Raw genomic sequence first — 27,795 nt, 5'->3', positions numbered from 1 at the left:
AAAGATTAAGGGTTAACGTGTAGGCCAATTATAATCTGAGATTAATGTGTTAATCAAAGAGTATGAGGACAAGGCATGAATTCTAATTATTTTCTGAATTAACTATATAGGTAAGAAGAATCTATGCAGGTGTTGTGTATTTAAAAATTCAGATGACTGGTTAACACAGGATACACAACAACAGCCTCTAAATAAAGTTAATGTAACAAAAGCTCCAGGGCCAGATGGTATTCAACCATTAGTACTAGGGAGCTTAGTGTAGAAATATCCATACCCCTGTTTTTAATCGTTCAAGATTATTTTCTTTCAGGAATTGTAACAGAGGATTGGAGAAAAATGTTGTTGTGCCTACATTTGAAAAGGTTTCAAAAGTTCAACCTGGAAACTACAGACCTATGAGCTCATCGTCTGTGGTTGGGAATTGATTTAAAGGGCTGTTAAGGGATAATATTCAGAAATTAATTTTGAACAATATTTGTGGCAGAAGCCGCCACCAGAAACTCGTATTTACCTTGTTATTTGTCCCTACCCTATATGTCCATGCATCCTGTATATTGTACCAGCATGTTAAGGAAGAATCAATGTGCACATACCGTTATTGGGTCCGTGGGTGGCCGCCGTTCGCCTAATCTCCACGTGGCGGCGGCCATCTTAACTGCCGAACAGCGGTGTTTGGTCGTCGAGCGTCTGGAACTAAAATCGGACGCTCGACTACCCAGACACCGCTCCGACCTCCAGGATCACCAAAATGTATGATCCAAACTGCCGAACGGCCCGCCGTTCGGTAGTTTGCATTCCCCAGTCTAGGGGATTCATCCGAACCAAAGATTGGGGTCGGATGGCTGAGCTGTTCGGCACTTTCCATGCAGAGAAGTAGACCGACTACAGGGCCAGAATCTATGGAGCCGTTTTCGGCTACTGTGTCCCTGCAGTCGGTCAAATCTTTAAATACCTGTAACTCCCGAACCCCTGGTCTGATCTGGGTGAAATTTGAATATGTTACTCACCCAGAGCAGACCTACCAGGGGACCCCTCGTTTATCCTTGTACCCCCCGTATTTAGGGGTCATTCAGAAACTGGGGAAAACTCGGTTCCCTCTAATTAATTTACCTGCTAATCTAAGGGGAGGAGAGGGAGGGGAGGTTATTGTGAGGTGATTGGTTGTTTTGAGTTACCTCCCTTGCATGGGAAAAAGCCATAAAAGAAATTGTGTGAATAAAGCTGACAGTTGACCTCCAAGCTATGTGTCGTCTAGTTCTTGGAGGGAAGGGATTGTAACCACGCTACCCGTTTGATACCTGTATTGGATTGCTGTTCCTGTCTACCAGCGGAGCTACCTTGGATCGTACCTCTACTCCGCTACAATTGGTGGCAAGCGACGGGATCGTACTACACAGCAAGAGGCATTCAGCAGGAATTAAAAAGGACTGAATGGAAACGGATTATACCCTCTTGAAACGGGATACACTAAAAGAGTTACTGGAAGCGAGAGGGAGGATAGCAAGCAACAAAACAAAGGCTATCCTAATCGCAGAACTCATGGAAGGAGACAGAGTCGCAGCTGCTGCAGCACCTCCAAGGGAGGGGGAAGAAACTGAGTTTACCAGAGAATATAGGGCCAGGATGGCTCTATTCTCACCAGCCATGGCAGCACAGAAAGCAGACCAGGTGTACAACGATGTACAGGCTCTCTTTATGCAGCGATCAGCGCAGGGAAGCGCAACATCAGCCCCCACCCCGCCAGCGAAAGCTAAAATACCGTACCAGGTATTCAAAGCGTTTAATGATACCGAGGGGGACATTGATGGCTATTTACAGAACTTTGAACTTTTGTGCCAGCTGCATGCCATTAGCCCTGAAGAACAGGTACGAGTGCTAGCGGGTAATCTATCCGGCCGCGCAGCAGATGCCTACCGAGCTATGCCGGCGGAGGATATCCGAGACTATCAGAAGGTAAAACAAACGCACGGTATGCCATTACACCTGAAGCATACCGAACACAGTTCCGGGAATTACCCAAATCAGCAAAAGACTCGCATGCAGAATTTGCACACCGCCTACAACGGGCAGCTAACGGGTGGCTTGAGGCAGCCAAAGCCGTCACGGCCCAAGAGATCAAGCAGTTGATGATGCTGGAACAGTTCTACAACCGTTTGTCTCCACAGTTACAGATCTGGGTAAGAGACCGTAAGCCCCGTACTCTGCATGAGGCCGCTCAACTAGCAGATGAGCATCAGGACTCCCGGCGGGAACAGCAGTTCTCCAGTAGAGTGCAACCTACGCCCGCTGTTCCCCAGCTTACCCCAGCAAATCCACCCCGACCAGGGGGGACCTACCAGTCCCAACCCCCCAGGTACAACAACCGGGCGTCTGTCCGGTGCCATGCATGTAACCAGCTGGGTCACATGCAACGAGACTGTCCCCAAAACCGGGCCAGGCCAGCCTGGACCCCTCCACGACCACCAACCAACCCCCGAGCGGCGGTACACTGCTATCAAGGCTGGCCCTGGGCTCAACCTTTCACCTCTACCCAAATAGAAGAACCCTTGGGCACCCTCCATGAGGTAAACCCAGTCCAGGCGGCCTCAGACAACCGCCAGGGCCAGCGGCAAGTGGTCCATGTGGAGGGCAAGCGGCTGGAGGGGTTAAGAGATTCTGGGGCCACCATCACTCTGGTACGGAACCATTTAGTGGCCCCGAACCATCTCACTGGGGATTGTATTGCAGTTCGAGTGGCAGGGGGAGCTATCTACAAGGTACCCACTGCTAAACTACATTTGGACTGGGGAGCGGGGGCAGGACAAATTGAAGTGGGGATGATGCAGGATCTACCTGCCGATGTGATTTTGGGGAACGATTTGGGGGAGCTAACTTCCGCTTTTGTTACCCGGCCTCCTCCACAGGAAGCTTACCCGGTCGTCACCCGCCAACAGGCTCGCACCACGGCACCCCACCTTGACTCTGAGGCTCAGGTAAGCACAAACCCCCCTGATCACACTGTATTACCCTGGGCTGCCCCATTAGAATTTGGTAGCGAGGTCGCCCTGGACCCGTCCCTACAAGTTTACAAGGACAGGATAGATAAAGACCAGACTGGCAGAGAGGGGGAGAGATATGCTTGGGATAAGGGGTTATTATACCGGTATGCCGAAAAGGTAGTAGCCGGATCCATTCCTGTACCCATTAAACAGTTAATTGTGCCTCGAAAGTATCGACGAGAGTTAATGCGGATCGCCCACGACATTCCCATGTCCGGACACCTAGGGATCAGCCGAACCAAACATCGGCTATTACAGAACTTCTTCTGGCCAGGGATATCACAGGACATTAAGCAGTACTGTAATACCTGTGATACCTGTCAGAGAGTAGGAAAGCGGGGGGACCGATACAAGGCCAAACTACACACCCTGCCCATTATTGAAGAACCCTTTAGCCGGGTAGCGGTAGACATTATCGGACCACTGAGACAAAAAAGCCCGTCCGGTAAGAAATACATATTGACCGTGGTAGACTATGCCACTAGATACCCCGAAGCAGTAGCCCTGACGAATGTACACGCAGAGACCATAGTAGACGCCCTCATGCGTATCTTTACCCGTATGGGGATCCCCCGGGAGATCATTTCAGATCAGGGTACCCAATTCACGGCTGAGGTCACGCAACAGCTGTGGAAAGTATGCGGGGTCCGAGCTATCCTTAATTCCCCATACCACCCCCAGTCCAATGGCCTCTGCGAACGGTTTAATGGGACCTTAAAACAAATGATCCGCACGTTCGTAGCCACTCAGAAGAACTGGGAGCGGTTCTTACCCCATCTCCTGTTCGCCTACCGAGAGGTGCCCCAAGAGTCCACTGGGTTCTCTCCCTTCGAACTGTTGTTCGGAAGGAGGGTAAGGGGACCCCTAGACCTAATAAGGGAACACTGGGAGGGGGGAACGACCATTGACGGCACCCCTATCGTACCCTATGTGTTGGAGTTTCGGAACCGCCTGGAGGAATTGACCCGGGCTGTGCGCAACAACCTCCAGGCGGCCCAGACACGCCAGCGCCAATGGTATGATAAGGGAGCCAGGGACCGCAGCTTTCAGGTCGGCCAGAAAGTACTAGTCCTACGCCCTGTCCCTACTGACAAGCTGCAGGCTTCCTGGCGGGGCCCATTCAAGGTGGTAGAGCAGGTCTGCGATACCACCTATATAATCGGCCCCTGCGCCGGGACCGGGGACAGACGCATGTTCCATGTGAACATGCTGAAGCCCTACCACGAGCGCACAGAGGAAGTATCCGCCATCTGCGCCTCGGCTGCAGAGGACACAGATAACCTACCCCTCCCTGACATGCTGGCCCGAGGAACGCTACAAGAGGATCTCGCAGCCGTACAGCTAGGAGACCGCTTGAATCCCCAAGAAAAAGCTCAGGCCCAAAGTTTAATTAGGGAAAAAGGAGCCACTTTTTCCAACCTCCCGGGGTATACCCCGTTAGCTACCCATCGGGTAGAAACCCTAGACCCGATCCCACTCCGTCAACCGCCATACCGCATTCCCGAAGCAGTGAGGGGGAACATGTACAAGGAATTGAAGGAAATGTTGCAGTTAGGGGTAATTGAGCATTCCGATAGCCCCTGGGCATCCCCCGTAGTACTCGTGCCGAAGCGGGATGGAACTACCCGCTTCTGTGTAGATTACCGGAGGCTCAATGATAAAACCATATCCGATGCCTATCCCATGCCCCGGATAGACGAGCTATTAGACAAAATGGCTAGGGGGAAATACTTAACCACCATTGATCTGTGTAAAGGGTATTGGCAAATTCCTCTAGCCGAGGACGCCATCCCCAAGTCGGCCTTCGTCACCCCATTTGGCCTGTACCAATTCCGGGTCATGCCATTTGGGATGAAGAACGCCCCGGCCACCTTCCAGAGGATGGTGGACCGACTATTGGACGGGTTTCAGGAGTATGCTTGCGCCTATCTAGACGACATAGCCATCTTTAGTTACTCCTGGACCGATCATCTGGACCATATCGGAGCAGTACTAGACCGCATCCGGGAAGCCGGACTGACCCTCAAGCCCAGTAAATGTCATATAGGGATGGCCGAGGTCCAATACCTCGGACACCGAGTAGGCAGCGGCCACCAAAAACCCGAACCAGCCAAAATAGAGGCCGTAGCTAAATGGCCAACCCCCCCGCACTAAAACCCAGGTACTAGCCTTTTTGGGGACGGCAGGATATTACCGAAAGTTTGTACCTAACTACAGCGCCCTAGCCAAGCCCCTTACCGACTTGACCCGCAAGAACCTTCCCAAACTAGTAGTATGGGCCCCAGAGTGTGAGCAGGCCTTCCAACTCCTAAAAAATGCCCTTGTTAATGCCCCTGTGTTGGCTGCTCCCGATCCGACTAAACGCTTTCTCGTCCATACAGACGCTTCAATGTTCGGATTGGGAGCAGTACTGAGCCAGATCGGAGCCGATGGCGGTGAACACCCAGTAGCTTACCTCAGCCGAAAGCTTTTACCCAGAGAAGTAAGCTACGCCGCCATCGAAAAGGAATGCCTTGCCGTGGTGTGGGCCCTCAAGAAACTACAGCCCTATTTGTATGGACAAACATTTTCCCTGCTCACAGATCACAACCCGTTGGTCTGGCTGAACCGGGTGTCAGGAGACAATGCCAGACTGCTGCGCTGGAGCTTAGCGCTTCAGCCCTTTGATTTCAATATCCAATATCGCCCGGGGAAGCTCAATGGAAATGCTGACGGGTTATCCCGACAAACGGAACTAGACAAGTGATCTGTGGGTACTCCTCCAGACATCCCCAAGCCGATCCGTTGGGATCAGACTGTGTATGCTGGCTTGGTTCTGGGGGAGCATTGTGGCAGAAGCCGCCACCAGAAACTCGTATTTACCTTGTTATTTGTCCCTACCCTATATGTCCATGCATCCTGTATATTGTACCAGCATGTTAAGGAAGAATCAATGTGCACATACCGTTATTGGGTCCGTGGGTGGCCGCCGTTCGCCTAATCTCCACGTGGCGGCGGCCATCTTAACTGCCGAACAGCGGTGTTTGGTCGTCGAGCGTCTGGAACTAAAATCGGACGCTCGACTACCCAGACACCGCTCCGACCTCCAGGATCACCAAAATGTATGATCCAAACTGCCGAACGGCCCGCCGTTCGGTAGTTTGCATTCCCCAGTCTAGGGGATTCATCCGAACCAAAGATAAGGGTCGGATGGCTGAGCTGTTCGGCACCTTCCATGCAGAGAAGTAGACCGACTACAGGGCCAGAATCTATGGAGCCGTTTTCGGCTACTGTGTCCCTGCAGTCGGTCAAATCTTTAAATACCTGTAACTCCCGAACCCCTGGTCTGATCTGGGTGAAATTTGAATATGTTACTCACCCAGAGCAGACCTACCAGGGGACCCCTCGTTTATCCTTGTACCCCCCGTATTTAGGGGTCATTCAGAAACTGGGGAAAACTCGGTTCCCTCTAATTAATTTACCTGCTAATCTAAGGGGAGGAGAGGGAGGGGAGGTGATTGTGAGGTGATTGGTTGTTTTGAGTTACCTCCCTTGCATGGGAAAAAGCCATAAAAGAAATTGTGTGAATAAAGCTGACAGTTGACCTCCAAGCTATGTGTCGTCTAGTTCTTGGAGGGAAGGGATTGTAACCACGCTACCCGTTTGATACCTGTATTGGATTGCTGTTCCTGTCTACCAGCGGAGCTACCTTGGATCGTACCTCTACTCCGCTACAATATTGTTTGTAGGAATCAACATGATTTCATAAAAGACAGGCCATGTCAAACTAACTTAATTGCATTCTATAAATAAGTTAGCAGAAATATAGATCCGGGTGTTCTATGGTGGATGTGATCTACTTGACTTTTACTAAGGCATTGATACAATTCTACACAAAAGGTTACTATTACATCTGGAATCAGTAGGTTTAGATGACAAATCTTGTTCTTGGATCGAACACTGGATTAAAGATAGAGTGCAGAAAGTAGTTATAAATGTAATATTTTCTAATTGGTCAAAAGTAGTAAGTGGAGTGCCTCGGGTTTCTTTCCTGCGTCCACTTCTCTTTAATTAGTTTATAAATGATCTTGAAGTGGGTATTGAAAATTATGTGTCAATATTTGCAGATGACACAAAACTAAGCAACATAATTGTCAGGATTACAGAATGATCCAGCATATAGAATTGTGTAACACAGGGGACTGATAGGTAATGTTTACCGGACCTTAGAATGGCCGGACTAACGTACCAAAGAATAGTCAGGAATGGCCGAGGTCAAGGGAAACAGAAAGAGACACAATGATAAGGAAAAGCCAGGAGTCAGGGATGCCAGAAAAAAGGGAAGTCAAAAACAATGCCAAAGTCAAATAACCAGAATAACCAGAATCAATAACACGCTCTCGGACAACCACAAGGGAAACCACGACAGGGCACTGAGCAGGATGAGAACTGGGCCTAAATTCTCGTCCTCTAGATCTGATAGGCTGTAACTGGCCTTTGACCCCAAAGGCAGTTACCAGGTTCCCATTCGCATAATTGCTGCTCAGCATTAACCCTTCTGTGGATTTGATTGCTGCTCGGCACACCTTTAAATGTGTTGACAGTAAATGCCATTAACCACATTTTTATAAGCGGATGAATATGTGACAATAATACAACATGATAAAACATCTCTATAGGGGGATTTGGATACAATGGGGGACTGGGCAGGCAAATAGCAGATACGATTCAATACAGATAGGATTTAAGTCATGCATTTTGGAATAGGGACCCAAAATCAGCTTATACATGAAATGGCACTTAATTAGGAAAAAAAAACCCTAGTCACCCCTTCCCCCCCAAAAAAAAAATTACCCCCCTACCTACCTCCCTCACCCTAAAAATAATGAGGGGGAGACATATAACTAAGAACCTGTAAAAAAAACCAAAAAAAACTTACCATTCAATGTTTTCTTTCTTCTAAAATCTTTTTTCAGCCCCAAAAAAGGGCAAATAAATATCCATAATAACCGACGCAATAAAAAAAAAAAATAAACGAGCGCAAAAAAAAAGCCATCTTCACCCGGTGAGGGCTCCGCGCAGACAATTTTTTAGGGCCCCCACCCGCCGCTCATTGGTGGGGACTAGGGGGGAGGACAATAGGTCCCCCCCTATTGGTATTTAGGACCCCACCCGCCGCTCAGGGGTGGGGGCCAGGGGGGAGGACATTAGGTCCCCCCCTATTGGTATTTAGGGCCCCCACCCGCCGCTCAGGGGTGGGGGCCAGGGGGGAAGAAAATAGGTCCCCACCCCTATTGGTATTTAGGGCCCCCATCTGCCGCTCAGGGTTGGGGGGGAGGACAATAGGTCCCCCCCTATTGGTATTTAGGGCCCCCACCCGCCGCTCAGGGGTGGGGGCCAGGGGGGAAGAAAATAGGTCCCCACCCCTATTGGTATTTAGGGCCCCCATCTGCCGCTCAGGGTTGGGGGGGAGGACAATAGGCCCCCCCCTTTTGGTATTTAGGGCCCCCACCCACCGCTCAGGGGTGGGGGCCAGGGGGAGGACATTAGGTCCCCCCCTAATTTGTGTTTAGGGCCCTCACCCACCGCTCAGGGGTGGGGGCCGAGGGGGAGGACATTAGGTCCCCCCCCTTATTCTTGTTTAGGGCCCCCACCCACCGTGCAGGTGGGTGGGGGCCCATCACTATTGTGGCCAGAAAGAGTCCCTGTGGGTTTTAAAATTCGCCTGCTATTGAAGTCTATGGCGGTTCGCCGGGTTTGCCCGTTTGCGAACATTTGCGGAAGTTCGCGTTCGCCGTTCGCGAATGGAAAATTTCATGTTCGCGACATCACTATGCAGAACTAGAAAAAGGTAAGCTACAAAATTAATAAGGGTGGTGAAAAACATTAGTTACGGAGAGAGGCTAGAAAGATTGTATTTGTATTTGTAAAATAGCACTGTACAAATATATCCAGGGTCAGTACAAACTGCTAGGTGCTAACCTTTTCATTAGCAGGAATATACAACAGACAATAAGTCATCTTTTGAGACTGGAAGAAAGGCGTTTTTGGCTTACAGCAGAGGAAAGTAAGTATCATAAAGATGTGGAACTCTACCTAAAGAGGTTATTTTATCAAATTCTCTAGATCAGGGATAGGCAACTTTTGGCAACCCAGATGTTGTGGACTACATCCCCCATAATGCTCTTACACCCCCTAATGCTGACAAAGCATCATGGGAGGTGTAGTCCAAACATCTGGAGTGCCGAAGGTAGCCTATGCCTGGTCTAGATGATATGTTTGGAAAAGCAAACATTCAAGGATATAATTAATTATAAATAATTATAAATATAATGAAATAATCGTGCAATATAATTGTTATTATGTCTGCTAACTTTTGTCCGAACCTCCATTATCTCGTTCAGATAATATAATCACAGATATTCTTTCTATATACATTACAAAGTGCTATCTAAATGCTGGATTATAAACAAGCCGTTGACAAGCATCACTATTCTTTGTGTTGCTATGGCCAAAAATATATTGCACAGTCTTTAACCTGTTAATGACCATGGATTTGCTGCAATGCATCCTGGATAAAAGTACAATATAAGGAAGTTAGAAAAAAATTATAATAATATCTGTGGCTAGTTTTCTGTTTTAAGGGGTTAACAAAATGTTGCTGAGGCATGCAATTCGTTGCTACCTGTCATAGCTGATTTTTCCACTCACACCCTTGAATACACTTGTCGCCCCTTTGCTGATTCCTGAACTAATTTATCACCTGAAAACTTAAACCTTTTAAAAGCAAATTAATCTATGGCTCCTGGTGCATGAACTTCAATGACTCCTTGCCTAAAGGCCAAGTAATTTATATAAAGCATGAAATATTTGACAATTGTAATGAATAAATGCTTGCACATACTTCCATTTCACGCAGTTAATCGCAATTTACATTTGAAAGGGAAATCGCAGCACAAAGACTTAAAACAATCACTCTTTGGGACTGATACAATTTAGTTCTGGTTACGGAGATGGTCACATCACAAAGCAACCTTTTTTATTGTAGAGTTTTTTGTAGAACAGTTGCTTGCAGCTTTTTCTCTCAAAGAATCAGTCATCAGTCACTATCGGATAAATCCACTAATCTTCTTTTCTAAACTCTCTTAGGAGAAATGTAGTTCTATTTTCAGCATGTTAAATGCTGTCCCAGGTATCAGAATAAATGAGAAAATGATTGAAAGTTAATTACAAATTTTGAACCAGACACCCAGAAAGAGAAATCTGAGCACAGCTAAAGTACCAATTCATTTTTTCATTTGAAAACCCTATCCTTTTATGTCTGATTGACATCAACACATTCAGGGTTATGCACTAAATTGAGAATGAAAAGTAAGTTCACCCCCACGTCTTTTCAGAAAATGTGGGATCCTTGGTTAGATGGAGACACATCCTTATCTTGGTAGGTAATGTACCAAAGACCACACAATTTTTAGTTTTTCCTCACAAAAATACAGCTTGGACACCGTGGTATCACTTTTTTCCTCTTTTCTCTTGTCTTCTCCTTTGTGGGAGGGCGGAACCGAAGACACCGGTTTACACACTCATCTATGTCTAACTATCTGATATTATCTACTCCTATCCTATAATCTTTATTTCTATATCCACACGCTTTCCCTCCTTGTCCATTAACCTTTGCACACATATTCCCTCTCTTTTTTTCTCTAGTTAAATAATTATTACACTAAACCAAATGTTCAGACTAGTACATCACCATAGACCAACTTTATGGGAGCATATTGTGATCGCATAACTTCTAACCAAAGGTGTTATACCTTTCAAAAGTAAAATAGTTCCAAAAAGGCTAATTTGTCCACCTCTGTGCAGTTATACTTCTAATTTTCTAAGGGGATATAGGCTCACTCCAGATGTATTTAAGCAAACCTCCATCTAATCCAGCAACGGAATTCTCTCTATAGTAGACTACAAAGGAGCCTTGGTCAACAGAAAACACACTTACATGGTTGGATACCCTATCTTGGATGTTATTGGAAAAATGTTACAATATGGAAAGTATACTTACCGTATATACTCGAGTATAAGCCGACCCGAATATAAGCCGAGGCCCCTAATTTTACCCAAAAAAACTGGGAAAACTTATTGACTCGAGTATAAGACTAGGGTGGGAAATGCAGCAGCTACTGGTAAATTTCTAAATAAAATTAGATCCTAAAAAAATTATATTAATTGAATATTTATTTACAGTGTGTGTATGAATGCAGCGTGTGTGTATGAGTGCAGCGTGTGTGTATGAGTGCAGCGTGTGTATGAGTGCAGCGTGTGTATGAGTGCAGCGTGTGTATGAGTGCAGCGTGTGTGTATGAATGCAGAGTGTGTGTATGAGTGCAGTGAGTGTGTGTGTGCAGTGTGTGTGTGTGCAGTGTGTGTGTGTGTATGAGTATGTGTGCAGTGTGTGTATGAATGCAGTGTGTGTGTGTGTGTGTGTTGCAGAGCCTTGGTGGGGAGTGGGCAATTTTTTTTTAATGATTTTAATATTTTTTTATGATTAATTTTTATTTAATTATTTTTTTATTATTATTTTAATATTTATTTTTTATTATTTTATTTGTAATATTTATTATTTTATTTTTTTTCGTCCCCCCTCCCTGCTTTATACATAGCAGGGAGGGGGACTCCTTCCCTGGTGGTCTAGTGGCATTGGTAGTTCAGTGGGGGGAGGAGGGGGCTGTCAGAGAGTTTACTTACCTGTCCTTCAGCTCCTGTCAGCTCTCTCCTCCTCTGCGCCGGTCCGGTCAGCTCCTCTATCAGCTCACACTGTAAGTCTCGCGAGAACCGCGGCTCTCGCGAGACTTACACTGGGAGCTGACCGAGGTGCTGAACGGACGGCGCGGAGGAGGAGGGACAGGAGCTGCAGGACAGGTAAGTAAACTCTCTGACAGCCCCCACAGCCCCCAGTCTGTATTATGGCAATGCAAATTGCCATTATACAGACTATTGACTCGAATATAAGCCGAGTTGGGGTTTTTCAGCACAAAAAATGTGCTGAAAAACTCGGCTTATACTCGAGTATATACGGTAACTCTCTTACTTGATGCACATTATATATTTGTTACGTACTTATTCTATCTTTTTTTTTTTTTTAATTCTTTATTTTTGTTCGTGCATAGGGTTAACATGTGAATTTGCACTGCCACAATAGCTCGTGCACTCAAGTTTGCATACACGCGTAAACACATGGCATTGATGACATTGCACTTTTTTAAGTAGTTATATAAACAGGATAATTTCTCACGCTCTTAAAGACAGATGAAAGTAATATTTTGATTCACAGATATGTGTCACTTTGCAGTCTCAGGAAGAGTAATGGTCAAGCTAGGACATTGCATTACAGGACATAGTTATACACTTTTAGCTTTTACTGTGCAACGCCCCTGGTACAATCTGTGTTGTGGCTTGTAATTATGCCTCGCTAGGCGATAGAAACATACATACAAATAACCGCCCCATGTGGCCAGTGGCACTAGGCTGAGTAATGCATATTGCTTAGACTGAACTAGGGAAGCCAACTGTGTGTTTGACAACTGTGGACAAGCATGCAAGATGGTCCAAGGGGACGCACAAGGGCTATGTTAGCCGTGTAGCTTAAATGCTTTGCGGTATATGAAAGTGGGCCAGCTGGGGTAGACTATGGTCAGCCTGACCGGGGCAAATACAGATCCCCCTGTATATATGGTAGGATCACTTAAGGACATGGTCGTATGGCAGGGTCCCAGGTGATATCCTAAGTCGCTACCCTCGCTAACTATTTGGGATTCCCATTTATATTTCTAGGTAGCAGAGTTAAAACTGTGGGGCGCTTGCTAAGGAGGCGAGCGTTAGTACCCATCGCTTACCACACCACATATGGAACTCAGTATAGAATCTCATTTTAAAGGGAACAAACAAAGGCTGCATAATATATAACATTGCTTTCCCTGCTGATAAGGATGTTGTGTTGCTTAATTTCAGTAATAGCGCGGTGTAAGCGTAAAAATAAACCATCAGTGTAATGCCTTATGTGATTAGGTTCGGATTGTTATCTCGAGTTAGGTTGGCATGTAGGCTACTGCTATGCCGTGTAGGCTGTCACATAGAAAAAGCAGTGGCAAAAGCTCTATAGTGATTAATGTACAATTAAAATTTATCAGGTTAAAGGCTACATACTGTACATTTTCCTAGCATGTAAAATGCAGGTCTTATGTTATGAGGCATTTTGATAGAGTCCAATTGTAGCGGGGTGTGCGCCTGGCAGGTTCCGTCCATGTGCAGCCGCTCAGCCGTGCCTAGTACAGTCCCTGGGGAGATTGGTGAGAGAGGGACCAAAGAAAGGGTTACAGTTCAGCACGGGTTCGGGTGTTACCGCGTGGTGATGGTAGCCATCTCAGGTATCTTGGGAACCTGCAGCAAGTGTCCTCTTCTGGCTGTAAGTTGCGTTGCTTATGAATTTCAGCTGCGATATGGAGAGTTCATCTGTGCTGTTGCTCCCTTGTGGGTGGGCTGTCATCAGACGCTGCAGCCCTGTTGTGTAGGTACTTCAGGCAGGAGTCCCTCCTTAGAGTGTCGCTTCTTGCCTGGTCGTCCCGCAGGTAGGTTCTGTGAAGGGGAAGCTACTTCTGGGCTACTTCTGAGCCTTGTTGCCTGCCTTGGTGAGTGTCCTGGGGTGGATCCGATTTTGGCGCCACCACATATGGCCGCCGCCATCTTGCCTGCTGTGTCCTGGTGTCGGAGCAGGGTGGCCCTGCTGCTGCGCCCTGGTGGTCGGGGCAATGGAGGGTGAGGACCGGGATCACCCCCCCGGTCCATAGGGGGGGGAAACGGGACCGGCAAGCTGCTCTGGCAATCGGCGTGTGGCAGTTGGGAAGGGAGGCCTGGCAGCGGCCGTCCACCTCGCTCCCCTCCCGATTAGGCCGCAGCCCTCGAAGCTTCGTTCTTCCACTATGGGGTCCAAAGCTCCCGATCTCGGGGTCCGCTACCTCTCCCACAGCCGTGGGTACTTTGTAGGCTTGTCGGTCAGCAGATTAATTTGCCATTTGTAGCTTAAGAGGCCCGATTGCTCCGGAGCCTCTCCTGCATGCGACCGGTTAGCATGGCGGCCCGGCCCCGCCCCCCACGTACTTATTCTATCTTAAAACCAAAATAACAAATTTAAAAAAATAAAAAGTAAATTCAAAGTGAATCTCAAATTTAAGACCAACATAGAAAGTTTCTGACCTTAAATGTAAAATTCACTTAGAATTTAATTTGAATTCTCACTTTAGTAAATAACTCATATTAATTTTTTGGGGGTTTCAACTTGCCAATACCCAACTGCCTTTCTCCTTTTGAGCAATAACTACTACCATTGATTTGACTAATTGAATGATTATGGGTTAGGCGATAACAAATATGTTACTGCGGAATTCAATTTATGTTCCTAAACTTGTACTTTCGATATAATGTGTTTAAGATCAATCTAAACATTTTGTTTAAAAGCTTCTCCGTAAAGTTGAACCCCATGAGCAAATTCCCTCTATACTTGATAGATATAGAATTAGCAACAAAAATGATGTACTTCAACACAGATTGCATTGAAAGATTTTCAGAGGATTGTTTCACTTAATGAATGTTACTTGATCGAGATATTTTATTCGTATTTTATTCCCTGGAAAATTTATAAATAATACAAATATATATGTTTGAATAGATGGTGTGAAAAAAGGTCAGGCTTTTCCACTGAGTTCTAAAAATGTTAGCTATCAGCAACAGGAAAATGGAAAAGAAAAACTTATAGAATTGAATAGAATTAAATTGTTGACCCAAAACCCCCATTTAATTTATGTTTATCAGAGTAGGTAGAACAGCATATTTTAGTTATAGAAAGAAAAACAGAAATATATATATAACTATTATAGACTAAGCTTTTTTTGATACCCTAGCAGAGTGTTTTCATTCTAAGTTGAAGATAATGAGATGATTCAATACTGCTTTATTGCTTGGAATCATAAGTTAATGATGTATCCTTTGGCAATAGAACAACTGAGGTTTTTCTGGCTTCTGCTCCTGTGCTGAACTAAAGTTCCTCGCTGAGACTTTGATATTGACCATGTTCAGACCATTCAACTACTGAGACTAAAATTATAAATAAAATAAAAAAGCCATTAATATTTCTCAGCCCTGATAAAATAACATCACACACTTAGTTGTGGCTGAACACTGCTTAGGTGGAGGATTAGAAAATGTACAGCAAACAAATAAAAAAAATATATTCTTGGGACATATATGTGGTCATCACTGTGTTCCTTTTTCAATTACCTTTAACCCCTTAAGGACTGCAGATGTACTACATACGTCCGCGGTATTCCTAATTACTTACCCGATCGCTGACGGGGGAACGGCGGCAATCGGGTAAGTAATTAGGAATACAGCGTTCCTCTCGTTCTGGGGAAACTGTCTGACAGCCCAGACAGTCCCCCCTCTGCAAATTAGGCTCCCGTGGGCCACGTGATCGCTCTGAAACAGCAGTCACATGACCACAATAGGCGTTCATAGTGCTGCCTGCAGGAGTCTCCCTGCATCTGTAAAATAAAAATATAATGTTAATAAATAAAATATGTATATACATATATATATATATATCTTATATATATATAACGTCATACTAAGTGTTGTTTTTTATTAATATATACATATATTAATATAAAAATGCACTTAGTGTAAATATATATTATATATAACTATATATATTGTATATATATATATATATTATTATAAAAACGCAATAATAACTAATTAAAAATAAATAAAAAAGTAAAAATAAAAACAAACTAAAAACATTTATATATATATAATTTTATTCTAACTGTATTTTGATATTAATATATATATATATATATACATTTATATCCAAATACACTTAGAATGAATATATATATATATCTATGTATATATAAATAAATACAAATTATACGAAATATACATATGTCCATATACATAACTATATACCCGTATTTATCGGCGTATAACACGCCCCGGCGTATAACACGCACCTCATTTTAAGAAGGAAATTTCCCCCCCTCTCATAGTATTCTCCCCCCCTCCCATAGTGTTCCCCCACCCTCATCCCATAGTGTCCCCCCCTTTCCATAGTATTCTCCCCCCCTCCCATAGTATTTTCCACCCCCTCCCATAGTGTTCTCCCCCCCTACCATAGTTTCTCCCCCTCCCCTTGTCCCATAGTGCACTTTCCCTCCCCTTGTCCCATAATTACTTACCTGTCTTGAAGCGTGGGCCGGCTTCACAGTGCGCACCGCGGTACAGGAACTTAAATTTCAGGTTTCGGCGGGACTGAAAGGAAGTGTGCACACTGAGTGCGCACTTCCTTTCAGTCCCGCCGGAAACCGGAACCTGAAATTGAAGTTCAAGTACCGCGGTGCGCGTTGAACACCGGCCCTCGCTTCAAGACAGGTAAGTAAACCTTCACATTCGCTCCATAAGACGCACAGACATTTCCCCTCACTTTTGAGGGGAAAAAAGTGCGTCTTATGGAGCAAAAAATATGTATATCGGCGTATAACACGCACACATCATTTGCCCCCTATTTTCAGGGAGAAAAAGTGCGTGTTATACGCCAATAAATACGGTACATAATTTCATAAATATATACGTCGACTTCAAATATATTAATATGTATATATATATTTAAATTCTAAGGTCCAGAGAATTTAATTTGCTAGCACTATATTTAACCCTGTAACTTTCTAAGATACCCTAAAACCTGTACATGGGGGGGGGGGTACAGTTTTACTCGGGAGTATTGTGGACCAAACCAAGTGTTTGAGGATTTGAATATCTGCCCCTTGCCAAATTATTGATATTTAATGCGTGCACGCTCCTAAAGTAAATTCACACTGGAGACAAGTTTCTGGTAGATGAAAAACCTTCAGGAATGTTTATTCAGGGGGACGGCATTACCCTTATAAAGCAAGAATACATAATATGCAAAATTATAGCTAACAGAGAATACATCAATAATTGGTTAGGTGTTAAGTGTTTTATCTAATGCACATCCTACAAGGCATGATATCACTGTCATCACGGGATTTGACTCCGGATTCCAGCCCCATCTTGTTACACGAGGTAGTTAGTCGATGGGAGGGGTTTCTCTCTAGTAGCTATTTTGAGTAAATATTGAATATGAGTATATATGAGCAAATAGGCATTTTACTAATTCTAATTTACGTCCATAACAGGGAGACTTTGCTGAACACAAATATTAGTGTTTCAAAACAGTAAAACATATCACAGCGATGTTATTGTAAGTGAAAGTGAAATTTTTTGAATTTTTTCACACACCAATGGTCCTTTCACTAATGATATCATTGTGGTGATACGTTTTACTGTTTTGAAACACTAATATTTGTGTTTAGCAAAGTCTCCCGAGTATAACAGTACCCCCCATGTACAGATTTTGTAGTGTTTTTGAAAGTTAAAGAGTCAAATATAAGGCTTGATTTTCCGTTTTTTTCACATTGAAATTTGCCAGGTTGTTTATGTTGCCATTGAGAGCGTATGGTAGCCCAGGAACGAGAATTACCCCCATGATGGCATACCATTTGCAAAAGAAGACAACCCAAGGTATTGCAAATGGGGTATGTTTAGTCCTTTTTTAATAGCCACTAGCGGTCACTGGCCAACATTAGCGTTTATAATTGTTTTTTGCATTTTTAACACACAAACAAATATAAATGTTAACTTTGGACATTGTTTGTGACTAAGTGGCTTCTAAAAAAGACTGGACATAACCCATATTAAATACCCTGGGTTGTCTACTTTAAAAAAAACAATGTACATGTGAGGAGTGATTTAGAGATTTATGACAGATAACAGTGTTACAATGCCACTATTGATACATTTTAAAAATATATATTTTGAAACAGCAATGTACTACTTGTACTTATAGCCCTATAACTTGAAAAAAAAAAAGCTAAGAACATGTTCACATTGGTTATTTTTAAACTCAGGACAAAATTTAGAAACTATTTAGCACAGGTGTTTTTGGCGGTTGTAGATGCGTAACAGATTTTGGGGGTCAAAGTTCAAAAAAGTGTGTTTTTGAAAAACGGTCTGGTCACTAATCTCTTTGTCTGGGATTTTTAGAGTTGTACATATAACCCATCTCCCAACCAAATAATCTAGGAACGATCATCTAGAGCATTTATTTTTTATATATTCTTTATTTTTGCGAGTATTCGCCAAAAGATAACAAGACATATGAAACTTATAGGTACACATCCATACACACACACACACATATATATATATATATATATATATATATATATACAAACGAAAAAATCAGAGCACTCAAAAAGGACTTCTTATTCAGTGTTTACTGTGATAAAGGTTACATCAAATCATATCAAATCGACGTTTCGACCCCTTAGGGTCTTTTTCAAGATCGGATCTTGAAAATCTTGGATCTTGAAAAAGACCCTAAGGGGTCGAAACGTCGATTTGATATGATTTGATGTAACCTTTATCACAGTAAACACTGAATAAGAAGTCCTTTTTGAGTGCTCTGATTTTTTCGTTTGTATATATATCTTGGACGCCGGTAGCACCAAAGGCAAGAATTGTTCCAGTCACTTAAGGGTGAGTGCCCAATCCATATATTTTTTCTATATATATATATATATATATCAAGAACTCCCTCTGTTTGGACACTGTGTGTTAGGTCGGTGTGGTTTCATGAGGGGAGCTAGCTTGGGATCTTGTAGCGCCTTATCGCTTATCAATATCTAGAGCATTTTTACAAGGAGTGCTGATTTGGTAATATCATACTCATCTTTATAAAAAAAAATTGAACGCCAGCTGATGGACGTTTAACATCAAAAGGGGATGTATAAAAGGACTGTGGGGGGATTGTTTATAATGCTGCTATTATTTTTTACTGCACTTTACTGCACCAAGTCCCTGAGGAAGTCCACATCTAGGACGAAAAGCGTAGGACGTGTATGGTGACAAGCTGTTTGTTTTATATTTAAATGTAAGTCATTAAATACTTTTTTACCTTACTCTGGAAGTGTACTACATTTTTGCATATATCTTTCTCTTTTGAGATACATACATCCACTCTATGATGAACATATGAGGAGGGACAATACACTGGATACTGAAAGAAAAGATACCACTCAAGGCTGTTTTAATTCTACAAATTTGTGAGTGACCAATTGTGATTATATATCAGTATCAGTCCACACACAGTTAAACGCTATGTTTCTTTATTGTATCTATATTTAGCAGATTATCCCCTATCCTATTTGCATAGAGATATAAGTGTTGGGTTAGATCAACACACAAGTTAGAGATAAAAGGACAACTACACACACACTCACACACACACACATGTATTTAAAAATACATAGACAAATATATAGACATCCCCTAGACAAACCTGTATTCACAAACATTGACATTTCACATAAATACGCTCCTTCATTTAGACACACAATGTGAAGCTATACACAAATACACTCACATTTACAATTTTCCACTACTCTGTAAACACATTCCTGCATTTGCACAATCAAATATATTCATGAATTGACAAAGGAATTGCATCCTGATGCATGTTCCAAAATAGCTGAATTTGAAAATTTCTAGAATCCAGATGATTTTCCAATTTTGCTAAACTTGTCAATTCCTCAGTATGTGTTTCTAAACAGCTGCAGAGTTCATTTACTACACAGCTATTTTAGTGAATTCAGTTAAAGTTGCAGCTGTGGCTATTTTAACTTGGATTAATGTTGCAGTTTGTGTTCCATCTCAGTACATTTAACTGTTTAGTGAACAAATCCATGTGTATTCAATAGACATGGAAGGGGTCCAGGGCATATGCTTGCTTAAAGCCACAGACTGCTGTCACTCCACCTTGCAAGGGAGCATTGTTGTCTGCACCTATATTGGGTGCAGATCACTTAAGAGCCCCTTTTGCAGTCCAGCTGCTCTTCTCAATGACTCAAAGTGTCATGGCTGGTACTCTCAGCCATTGAATGAGAATAGAGAAACGAATGGGAGCTCTTAGAGTGATCTGTACCCTATGTAGGTACAAACCACTGGACTAACAGGGCTAACACCTCCAAGAGTGCACTCCAGGGCCAGACTAGAAAGAAAATCCGGCATTTTTTAATTAGCGGGACACTAAAAAGGGGGAGGGGCCAGATAGGGTGTGTTTTGTCATCACCAATGACAAGTACGCCTTATAACAAAGTGAGCATGTTGGTTCAATGCTCTTCCAGGGCAGACCTTGTGCAGAGCTCTGCTGAAGAAAAAGGCCCTGTATTTGTTCTGCACAGCGCAAGCAAATTTAATAACATGCTTGCACTGTGTTTGCTTGAAATTTGTCTCTGGTGTCTCCATAGATGGGATACCAGGAGACAAAAATGCCAGGAAAGACTATTGTGCAGTGAGTGTGAAGGTGCTGTGTGTGTGTGAGAGTGATGTGTGTGTGTGTTTTAGGGTGCTGTGTGTGAGGGGTGCAGTGTGTGTGTGCTGTGTGTGAGGGATGGGTGCTGTGTTTGTGTGAGGGTGCTATGTGTGTAAGGGAGCTGTGTGTGAGGGTGCTGTGAGTGTCAGGGGTGCAATGTGTGTATGTGAGAGTGCAGTGAGTGTCAGGGGTGCAGTGTGTGTGAGTGAGGGTGCTGTGAGTTCAGGGGTGCAGTGTGTGTGTGTGTGAGTGAGGGTGCTGTGAGTGTCAGGGGTGCAGTGTGTGTGTGAGTGAGTGAGGGTGATGTGAGTGTCAGGGGTGCAGTGTGTATGTGTGAGTGAGGGTGCTGTGAGTGTCAGGGGTGCAGTGTGTGTGTGTGAGTGAGGGTGCTGTCAGTGTCAGGTGTGCAGTGTGTGTGTGTGAGTGATTAAATTCCTCTTCCCTTCCTACCTTGAGCCTGGGAGGGGGATCATGCTGCTACCATCCCTGGTGGTGCTAGTGGTGAGTGAACTCTAGCCTGTGGGGCTAGAGTTCACTTTCATGATACCCGGAGCGTTTCCATGGCAATGCTCCAAATCTCGTGAGAGGAAGCGGAGCTTTAAGGTAGAGCTCCTCTGGGTTCCTATCCTGTCTCCCTCCCTCTCTCCCACAATAAACTACATGTGGACCGGTGAGGGAGATCTTTGATAGTGCAGGCACTGCATAGACCGGCAGGGGAGATCCTGTGATCTCCCCTGCAGGCCTCGGCTCATGGCCACCGCGGGCCACTGGGCATTTGCTCGGTGTGGCCGATGGCCAGTCCAGGCCTGGTGCACTCCATTGGACTACTAGGGATAACATCTCTCTACTGCCAAAATGTAAACAGGGGGATTTATACATCATTCCAAGAAGAACTGAAGCTGTTCTAAATGCTAAGGAAGACCCTAATCCCTTTTAGAACCTTGTCATTAACCCCTTAAGACCACAGGGCATTCTATGCCGTCCTTATTTTGGTGGCTCTAAACGCGGTAGGGCGGTATAGAACGCCCTGCGATCTTTTGTACTTACCCGGTCGCTGGCGATCCCACGCCGGCGATCGCGGTATGCAGGGCCGTCTTTAATTTGGATTGGACCCTGGGCAAGCATTTACTTGGGCCCCCCTGACTACATATAGATACGCACAAATACACTACCTGACACACACACGCAGATACACACTGACCGCATATAGATACACACAAGAACATTACAGAGTCAAATATAAGGCTTGCGTTTCAGTTTTTTCACATTAAAATTCGCCAGGTTGCCTTTGAGACCGTACGGTAGCCCAGGAATGAAAATGACCCCCATAATGGCATACCATTTGCAATAGTAGACAACCCATGGTATTGCAAATATGGTATGTTCAGTTTTTTTAGTAGCCACTTAGTCACAAACACTGGCCAAAATTTACGTTCAAATTTGTTTTTTGCATTTTCAAATATTAACACTAACTTTGGCCAGTGTTTGTGACCAAGTGGCTACTAAAAAAGACTGGACATATTCCATTTGCAATACCTTGGGTTGTCTACTTTTGCAAATGGTATGCCATCATGGGGGTAATTCTTATTCCTGGGCTACCATATGGTCTCAAAGGCAACATAACCAATCTGGCGAATTTCAATGTAAAAACACTGAAATATTTAACACGCTATATTTGACCCTGTAACTTCCCAAAACACCATAAAACCTGTACATAGGGGGTACTGTTTTACATGTGAGACATCGCTGAATACAAATATGTGTATGTTACTGCAGTAAAAGCAAACAGTATTTTCACATTCACAGTTAAAATGTCATGTAGAACTAAAAAAAATTAAAAAATTCTTATTTTCTCCCATTTTTTTATATTTTGTTCATATTAAATTATGTTCCATACCTAAATATTTGATGTTAAACGAAAGCCCTGTTTCCCCTGAATAAAATGATATATAATAAGTGTGGGTGCATTTAATATGAAAGAGGTGAATTACGGTTGGACAGACATATAGCGCAAATGCCAGGTTTTGTTTACATTTTGTTTGGATCACAACTTGTACATTTGGCTGCAGTCTTAAGGGGTTAATATATTATCAGATGCTTTGGTTATGTTTTAAATGTTCTGTCATTATGATGGATCACAAATTATAAGAGGCCATTCTGAAAGTTAAGCTACAGACTGTTATAAAATTAAACAGCAATTTTAAACCACCACAACCGTAACAGTAATGTTTTATTATTTTGGATAACATTGTCCTCTTTACAACATATGTTCATAAATCATTTCAAATTACTTTACCTTGATCTGAAAGAGTTGAGTTTTCTTTGTGCATGGAAAATACCTTTCATACAGTTAATGACCAATGGGAGTCTGAATAGTACGCCCAAATTCCTTGTAGAAACCGTCTTCCTATTCAATGAAAAAGAGTGAGCATCACAGTACAGCGGTCATTATTATATTTGCCATTCAAAAATAGGTATGAGTTAGTGTTATTCCTGTGAGAACTGATTAAAGATACAGAATACAATACAGTCTGTCATGACAAAGCACAACAGTACTGAGATGCATTTGCCAAGTTTGTCATTAAAATAGGTAATGTTGATTATAGCTTGATTCTGAAAAGCGGCACTGTCACACACAACTTACCTTTCTCCTATTTTCTTTTTGTCCTTTCTGCTCTAGTTTTATTTAAAACCTAAGATCAAATAGGGTCTACTTTGTCTTATTTATTTTTTCTACACTTGACCTTCTTTCCTCAAAGGAGGAGCTTAAGCCCACTCCATTTCCTCTGGTCAAAGAAATTTTCCCACAATACTCACCTTTCCCCCGTGTTGTCGCAATGCCTTGTTTCCCTATTCCCAAACATCCTGGCATTTAGACTAGAGCTTCGGCGAATAGACAGGATTTCGTTCAAACCAAATGCCACAGTTTGTCCATTCCCACAGTATTAGAGATCTATCTACTAAAATGCTGGTCTTTTTTTGGTATGTTAGCCAACTTTACTAATATTAAAAGTAAAAATCAGCCTGTGGATGATCAAGGTGGTAATGAAAGAAAAAGACCACCCCGAGTCTAATCAAGTGGGCACTCATTCAAATAATTAACGTAGTGTCCCGCTTAGCCCCCACCCATGCCCAGGCAGCTATTAAACTAATTAGGGGAACCTAGTGGACCCCCCGGTCCCTACCCATTAGCGGTGTGTGGGAATCCTTAGTGACAAAAGGGAGAGTAACCTATTGTTCCCCCCCATTAGTGGCGGGTGGGAGCCTAAAGTGACTCTCACCAATTAGTGGTGGGTGGGGGCCCTAAGTGACAAAAGAGGGGGCAATTGTCTCCCCTCCAGTCACCACCAATAAGCAGCAGGTGGGGGCCCAAAGTAACAAAAGAGTGTGGGAACCTATTGTCTCCCCCCGTTGCCCTGACCCATTAGCGGAGGGTGGGGGCCCTAAGTGACAAAAGGGGGGAGCTATTGTCTCCCCCGAACCCCCACCCATTAGTGGTGGGTGGGGGCCCTAAATGACAAAAAGGGGGACCTAATGTTTTCCCCCTGCCCCCACCTATAAGCGGTGGGTGGAGAACCTATGTGGAAACCTATTGTCCCTCACTCAGCCCACACCCATTGTTAAAATAACAACCCAAAAGTCACTAGGAGTCCCCAGGGAGGGGTGTGACCAGGGTCTCTAAGCCCCTAGTCCTTTCCTCCACCCATAAAATAAAAGACCATCTATAACCCTTATCCTGACAATAGTGAGGGACCAATAAATACCACGAAAATTTAAAAAATATATATACTTACCATTTTTTTCAGCCCCAAAAAAGGACAAATAAAAATATATGAAGCCTGACAAGTTAATAAAATTAAACTCTATCGCAAAAAGTCGTTTTTCTGATGAATGAACGAATAGCCAAAATTCCCGCCTGAATTTCAGACAATAGAGAATGCCCAACTGGAGTGTTCAACTGGGCATGGACGGGAATTTCACAGTGCTATCTAGTGTGGGCAGATGACATGTCCTACATGGCCTTTATCTGCCCACACTAAGATAGGGGTTTGGAATTTAAAGGTAAAAAAGATGAAATGGGGGATCTAAGAGCACAATGAAATGTAGTTGAGTCGGGAGGGGATTTAAATAAAAAAAAAGGGATACGGCCATGACAGTGCCGCTTTAAATTTCAATATGTGTGTGTAACTGTCTGCCTGTAACAATGTGTATGTGTGGGACTGTCTGCCTGTAACTGTTCGCATAGCTGTAAGTGCGTGTGTTACAGCCTGTAAGTGTGTGTAACAGTCTTTAACTGTGTGTGAATGCCTGTAACTGTGTGTGTGTAACTGCCTATAACTCTGTGTGTGTGACTTCCTGTAGCTGTGTGTGTGACTGCCTGTAACTGTGTACATGTGTGTGTGACTGCCTGTAACTGTGTACATGTGTGTGTGACTGTCTGTCTGTAACTGTGTGTGTGACTGTCTATAACTGTATGTGAGTGTGTGTGTGTGTGTGTGTGCGTGACTGCCTGTAACTGTGTGTGACTGTCTGCCTTTAATAGTATGTGTGTGTGTAAGTATGTGTGTGACAGCCTGTACGTTTGTGTGTAACTGTCTGTAAGTGTGTGTGTGACAGTATATAACTGTGCTGTGTGAGTGCCTGTACCAGTGTGTGTGTAACTGCCTGTAAGTGTGTTTGACTGCCTGCAACTGTGTGTGACTGTAACTGTGTGTGTGTGTGTGTGTGTGTGTGTGAGTGAGAGAGAGAGAGAGACTGCATGCTTGTAACTGTTTTTGTGCCTATACCTGTGTGTTTGTCTGCCTGTAACTGAGTGTGTAACTGTGTATGTGACTGTATGTTAATATGTGTGTGACTGTCTGTAACCGTGTGTGTGTGTGTGTGAGAGACTGCCTTCAACTGTGTGTGTGACTGCCTGCAAATGTGTGTATATCTGTCTGCCTGTAACAGTCTGTGCATGTGTTTGTCTGACTGTCTGCCCATAACTGTGTGTGACTATGTGCCTGAGACTGTGTGCATGTGGATGTATTTGACAGTATATATGTATCTGTATTTGAAAGTGTATATGTATAACTATGTGCATCTGACTTTGGTACTCTGGGTGAAAAATATATTCATATATACATTCACACTTGGGCCTACATGCATATTTTTATCTAAATTAAATGCCCATCACATACAGCCAATAAACCCATTACGAAGGTCTTACACAACCAATACATGGCATACGTTTCACACAGCCATTACGCCTATCACACACCCAGACAACACACACATTACATCATATTATTATGAGATTTATTACAGTGGAGCTCTGTCATACAAAATGCCCATTACTCGGTTTTATAGTTGGGGAGCTCTGTAACACATTAATAGGCACATTACTGGATGTTGTATTGTTGTGGAGCTCTGTGACATTCATACACTGCACATTACTGTGAGTTTTATTGTTGGGGAGTTCTGTGCTAAACTGGTACACACCACATGTGCTGTGAGGGTTTTTTGTTCCTGTGGAGCTCAGTAATACATTTTATTCCAAAGAGGTCAAGGTAAATAAAGAAAATCCAGAGCTCCAAATCAAAACATCTCGCCGTATTATGTGACATACTTAGTCTGCCCCTCTGTAATGTAGGGGAGGCAGTCTGGCATGCACTCCTTTTGGCTGCAGACCATAAGTAGCTGTCTTCCGAGCTCCAGTCAATCAGAATTACAGCCAATCAGAGCGTTGCCGTGGATTACCACAGGAAAGCTCTGACACTGAGCTTGTGAGACAGTTACTCAAGGTTTGCACCCGGTGGAGGTGCAGACCAGATTCCCGGTACACTGGACCACTGGAGATATCAGCATGCCCCTCTCCCTGCCAGGTAACAATAGGAAATGGGGAATGAATACTGTTTATAAATATTTATTAATTTGATAAATCCCCTATAGATACATTACACCCCCTTTACACACACACACACACACACACACACTATACATGGATAAGGGCATGAAGTAAAAGTACTTGCAGGGTTAAAACCAAGGAAATCTCAGGTACTCTTGAGGTATAAATTTGAAATTGAAACAAAATTCACTTTGAATTCACATTGAATAACTGTCAAATTTTCGTGAATAACACTTTGGCCACTGTAATATTTTCCTGTTTTATTTTAATCATACCGTATATACTCGTGTATAAGTCGATCTCGTGTATAAGTTGAGTGCAGTTTTGTGACCAACAGTTGTGAAATATGCTATGCCTTGTGCATAAGTCGAGGGTAAAACTTGGGGCTATGAAATTCTGTGATTTTTATAATTTTGTCAGATTTTACCTAGGTAATATCCTGGAACATAATCCTGTATATAATGCAGAGTATGTGTGTGTATATAATGCAGAGTGTGTGTTTGTATGTGTGTGTGTGTATAAAATGCAGAGGGTGTTTTTGTATGAGTGTCTGTGTATATAATGCAGAGTGTGTGTTTGTATGAGTGTGTGTATATAATGCAGAGTGTGTGTATTATATACACACACTCATACAAACACACACTCTGCATTATATAAACACACACTCTGTGTGTATATAATGCAGAGTGTGTGTGTTTGTGTGAATGCAGAGTGTGTGTGTGTGTTTGTGTAGTGTCTGTGAACTGGGTGGGGGGAGGGCATTTTTATCATTTACATTTTTATTTTTTATTTTTTTTTATTTTATTATTTTATTATTTAATATTTAATTTTGTCCCCCCTCCCTGCTTGTTACCTGGTCAGGGAGGGGGGCTATCTTAATCCCTGGTGTTCCATTGGCATGGGCTGTGCAGGGGGGGAGCCGTCAGCAAGCTGTTACATACCCTTGTAGCAGCTCCGGTCAGCTCTCTTCACCTCTGTGCAGCTCCCCTGTCAGCTCCCAGTATAAATCTCGCGGTCTGCGTGCCCCGCGGAGCGTTGCCACGGTAACCCATGGCACCGCTCTGACGGCCGCGGGTGTTGCAAGATTTACACTGGGAGCTGACAGGGGAGCTGCACAGAGGTGAAGAGAGCTGACCAGAGCTGCTACAAAGGTATGTAACAGCTTGCTGACGGCTCCCCCCCTTCACAGCCCATGCCAGCCCCCAACAGGACCGCCGGGCTTGTAATGAGCCCGGCGGTCCTGGTCTGTATTATGGCAATGTAAGTTGCCATAATACAGACCTTGACTCGAGTGTAAGTCGAGTGGGGCTTTTTAAGCACAAATAATGTGCTGAAAAACTCGACTTATACTCGAGTATATATGGTAGATCAAACCCAACAAAATTAAT

At 43.6% G+C, this 27,795-nt stretch overlaps 1 protein-coding gene across 1 annotated transcript in view; it reads right to left on the bottom strand.

The window, feature by feature from the left end:
* Window positions 1–27,795, bottom strand: part of CNGB3 (cyclic nucleotide gated channel subunit beta 3) — a 201,378-nt gene that overhangs the window by 102,162 nt on the left and 71,421 nt on the right. Inside the window, exon 4 of the mRNA XM_063450337.1 lies at window positions 22,817–22,927. Coding sequence (XP_063306407.1) covers window positions 22,817–22,927 — 111 coding nt within the window. The remainder of the gene's footprint in view (window positions 1–22,816; window positions 22,928–27,795) is intronic.

This window comes from Pelobates fuscus, chromosome 4 (genome assembly GCF_036172605.1).
Source record: "Pelobates fuscus isolate aPelFus1 chromosome 4, aPelFus1.pri, whole genome shotgun sequence".
Lineage (NCBI taxonomy): Eukaryota > Metazoa > Chordata > Amphibia > Anura > Pelobatidae > Pelobates > Pelobates fuscus.
The sequence above is the reverse complement of the archived record's forward strand: the minus strand, read 5'-3'. Positions and strand labels throughout refer to the sequence as shown.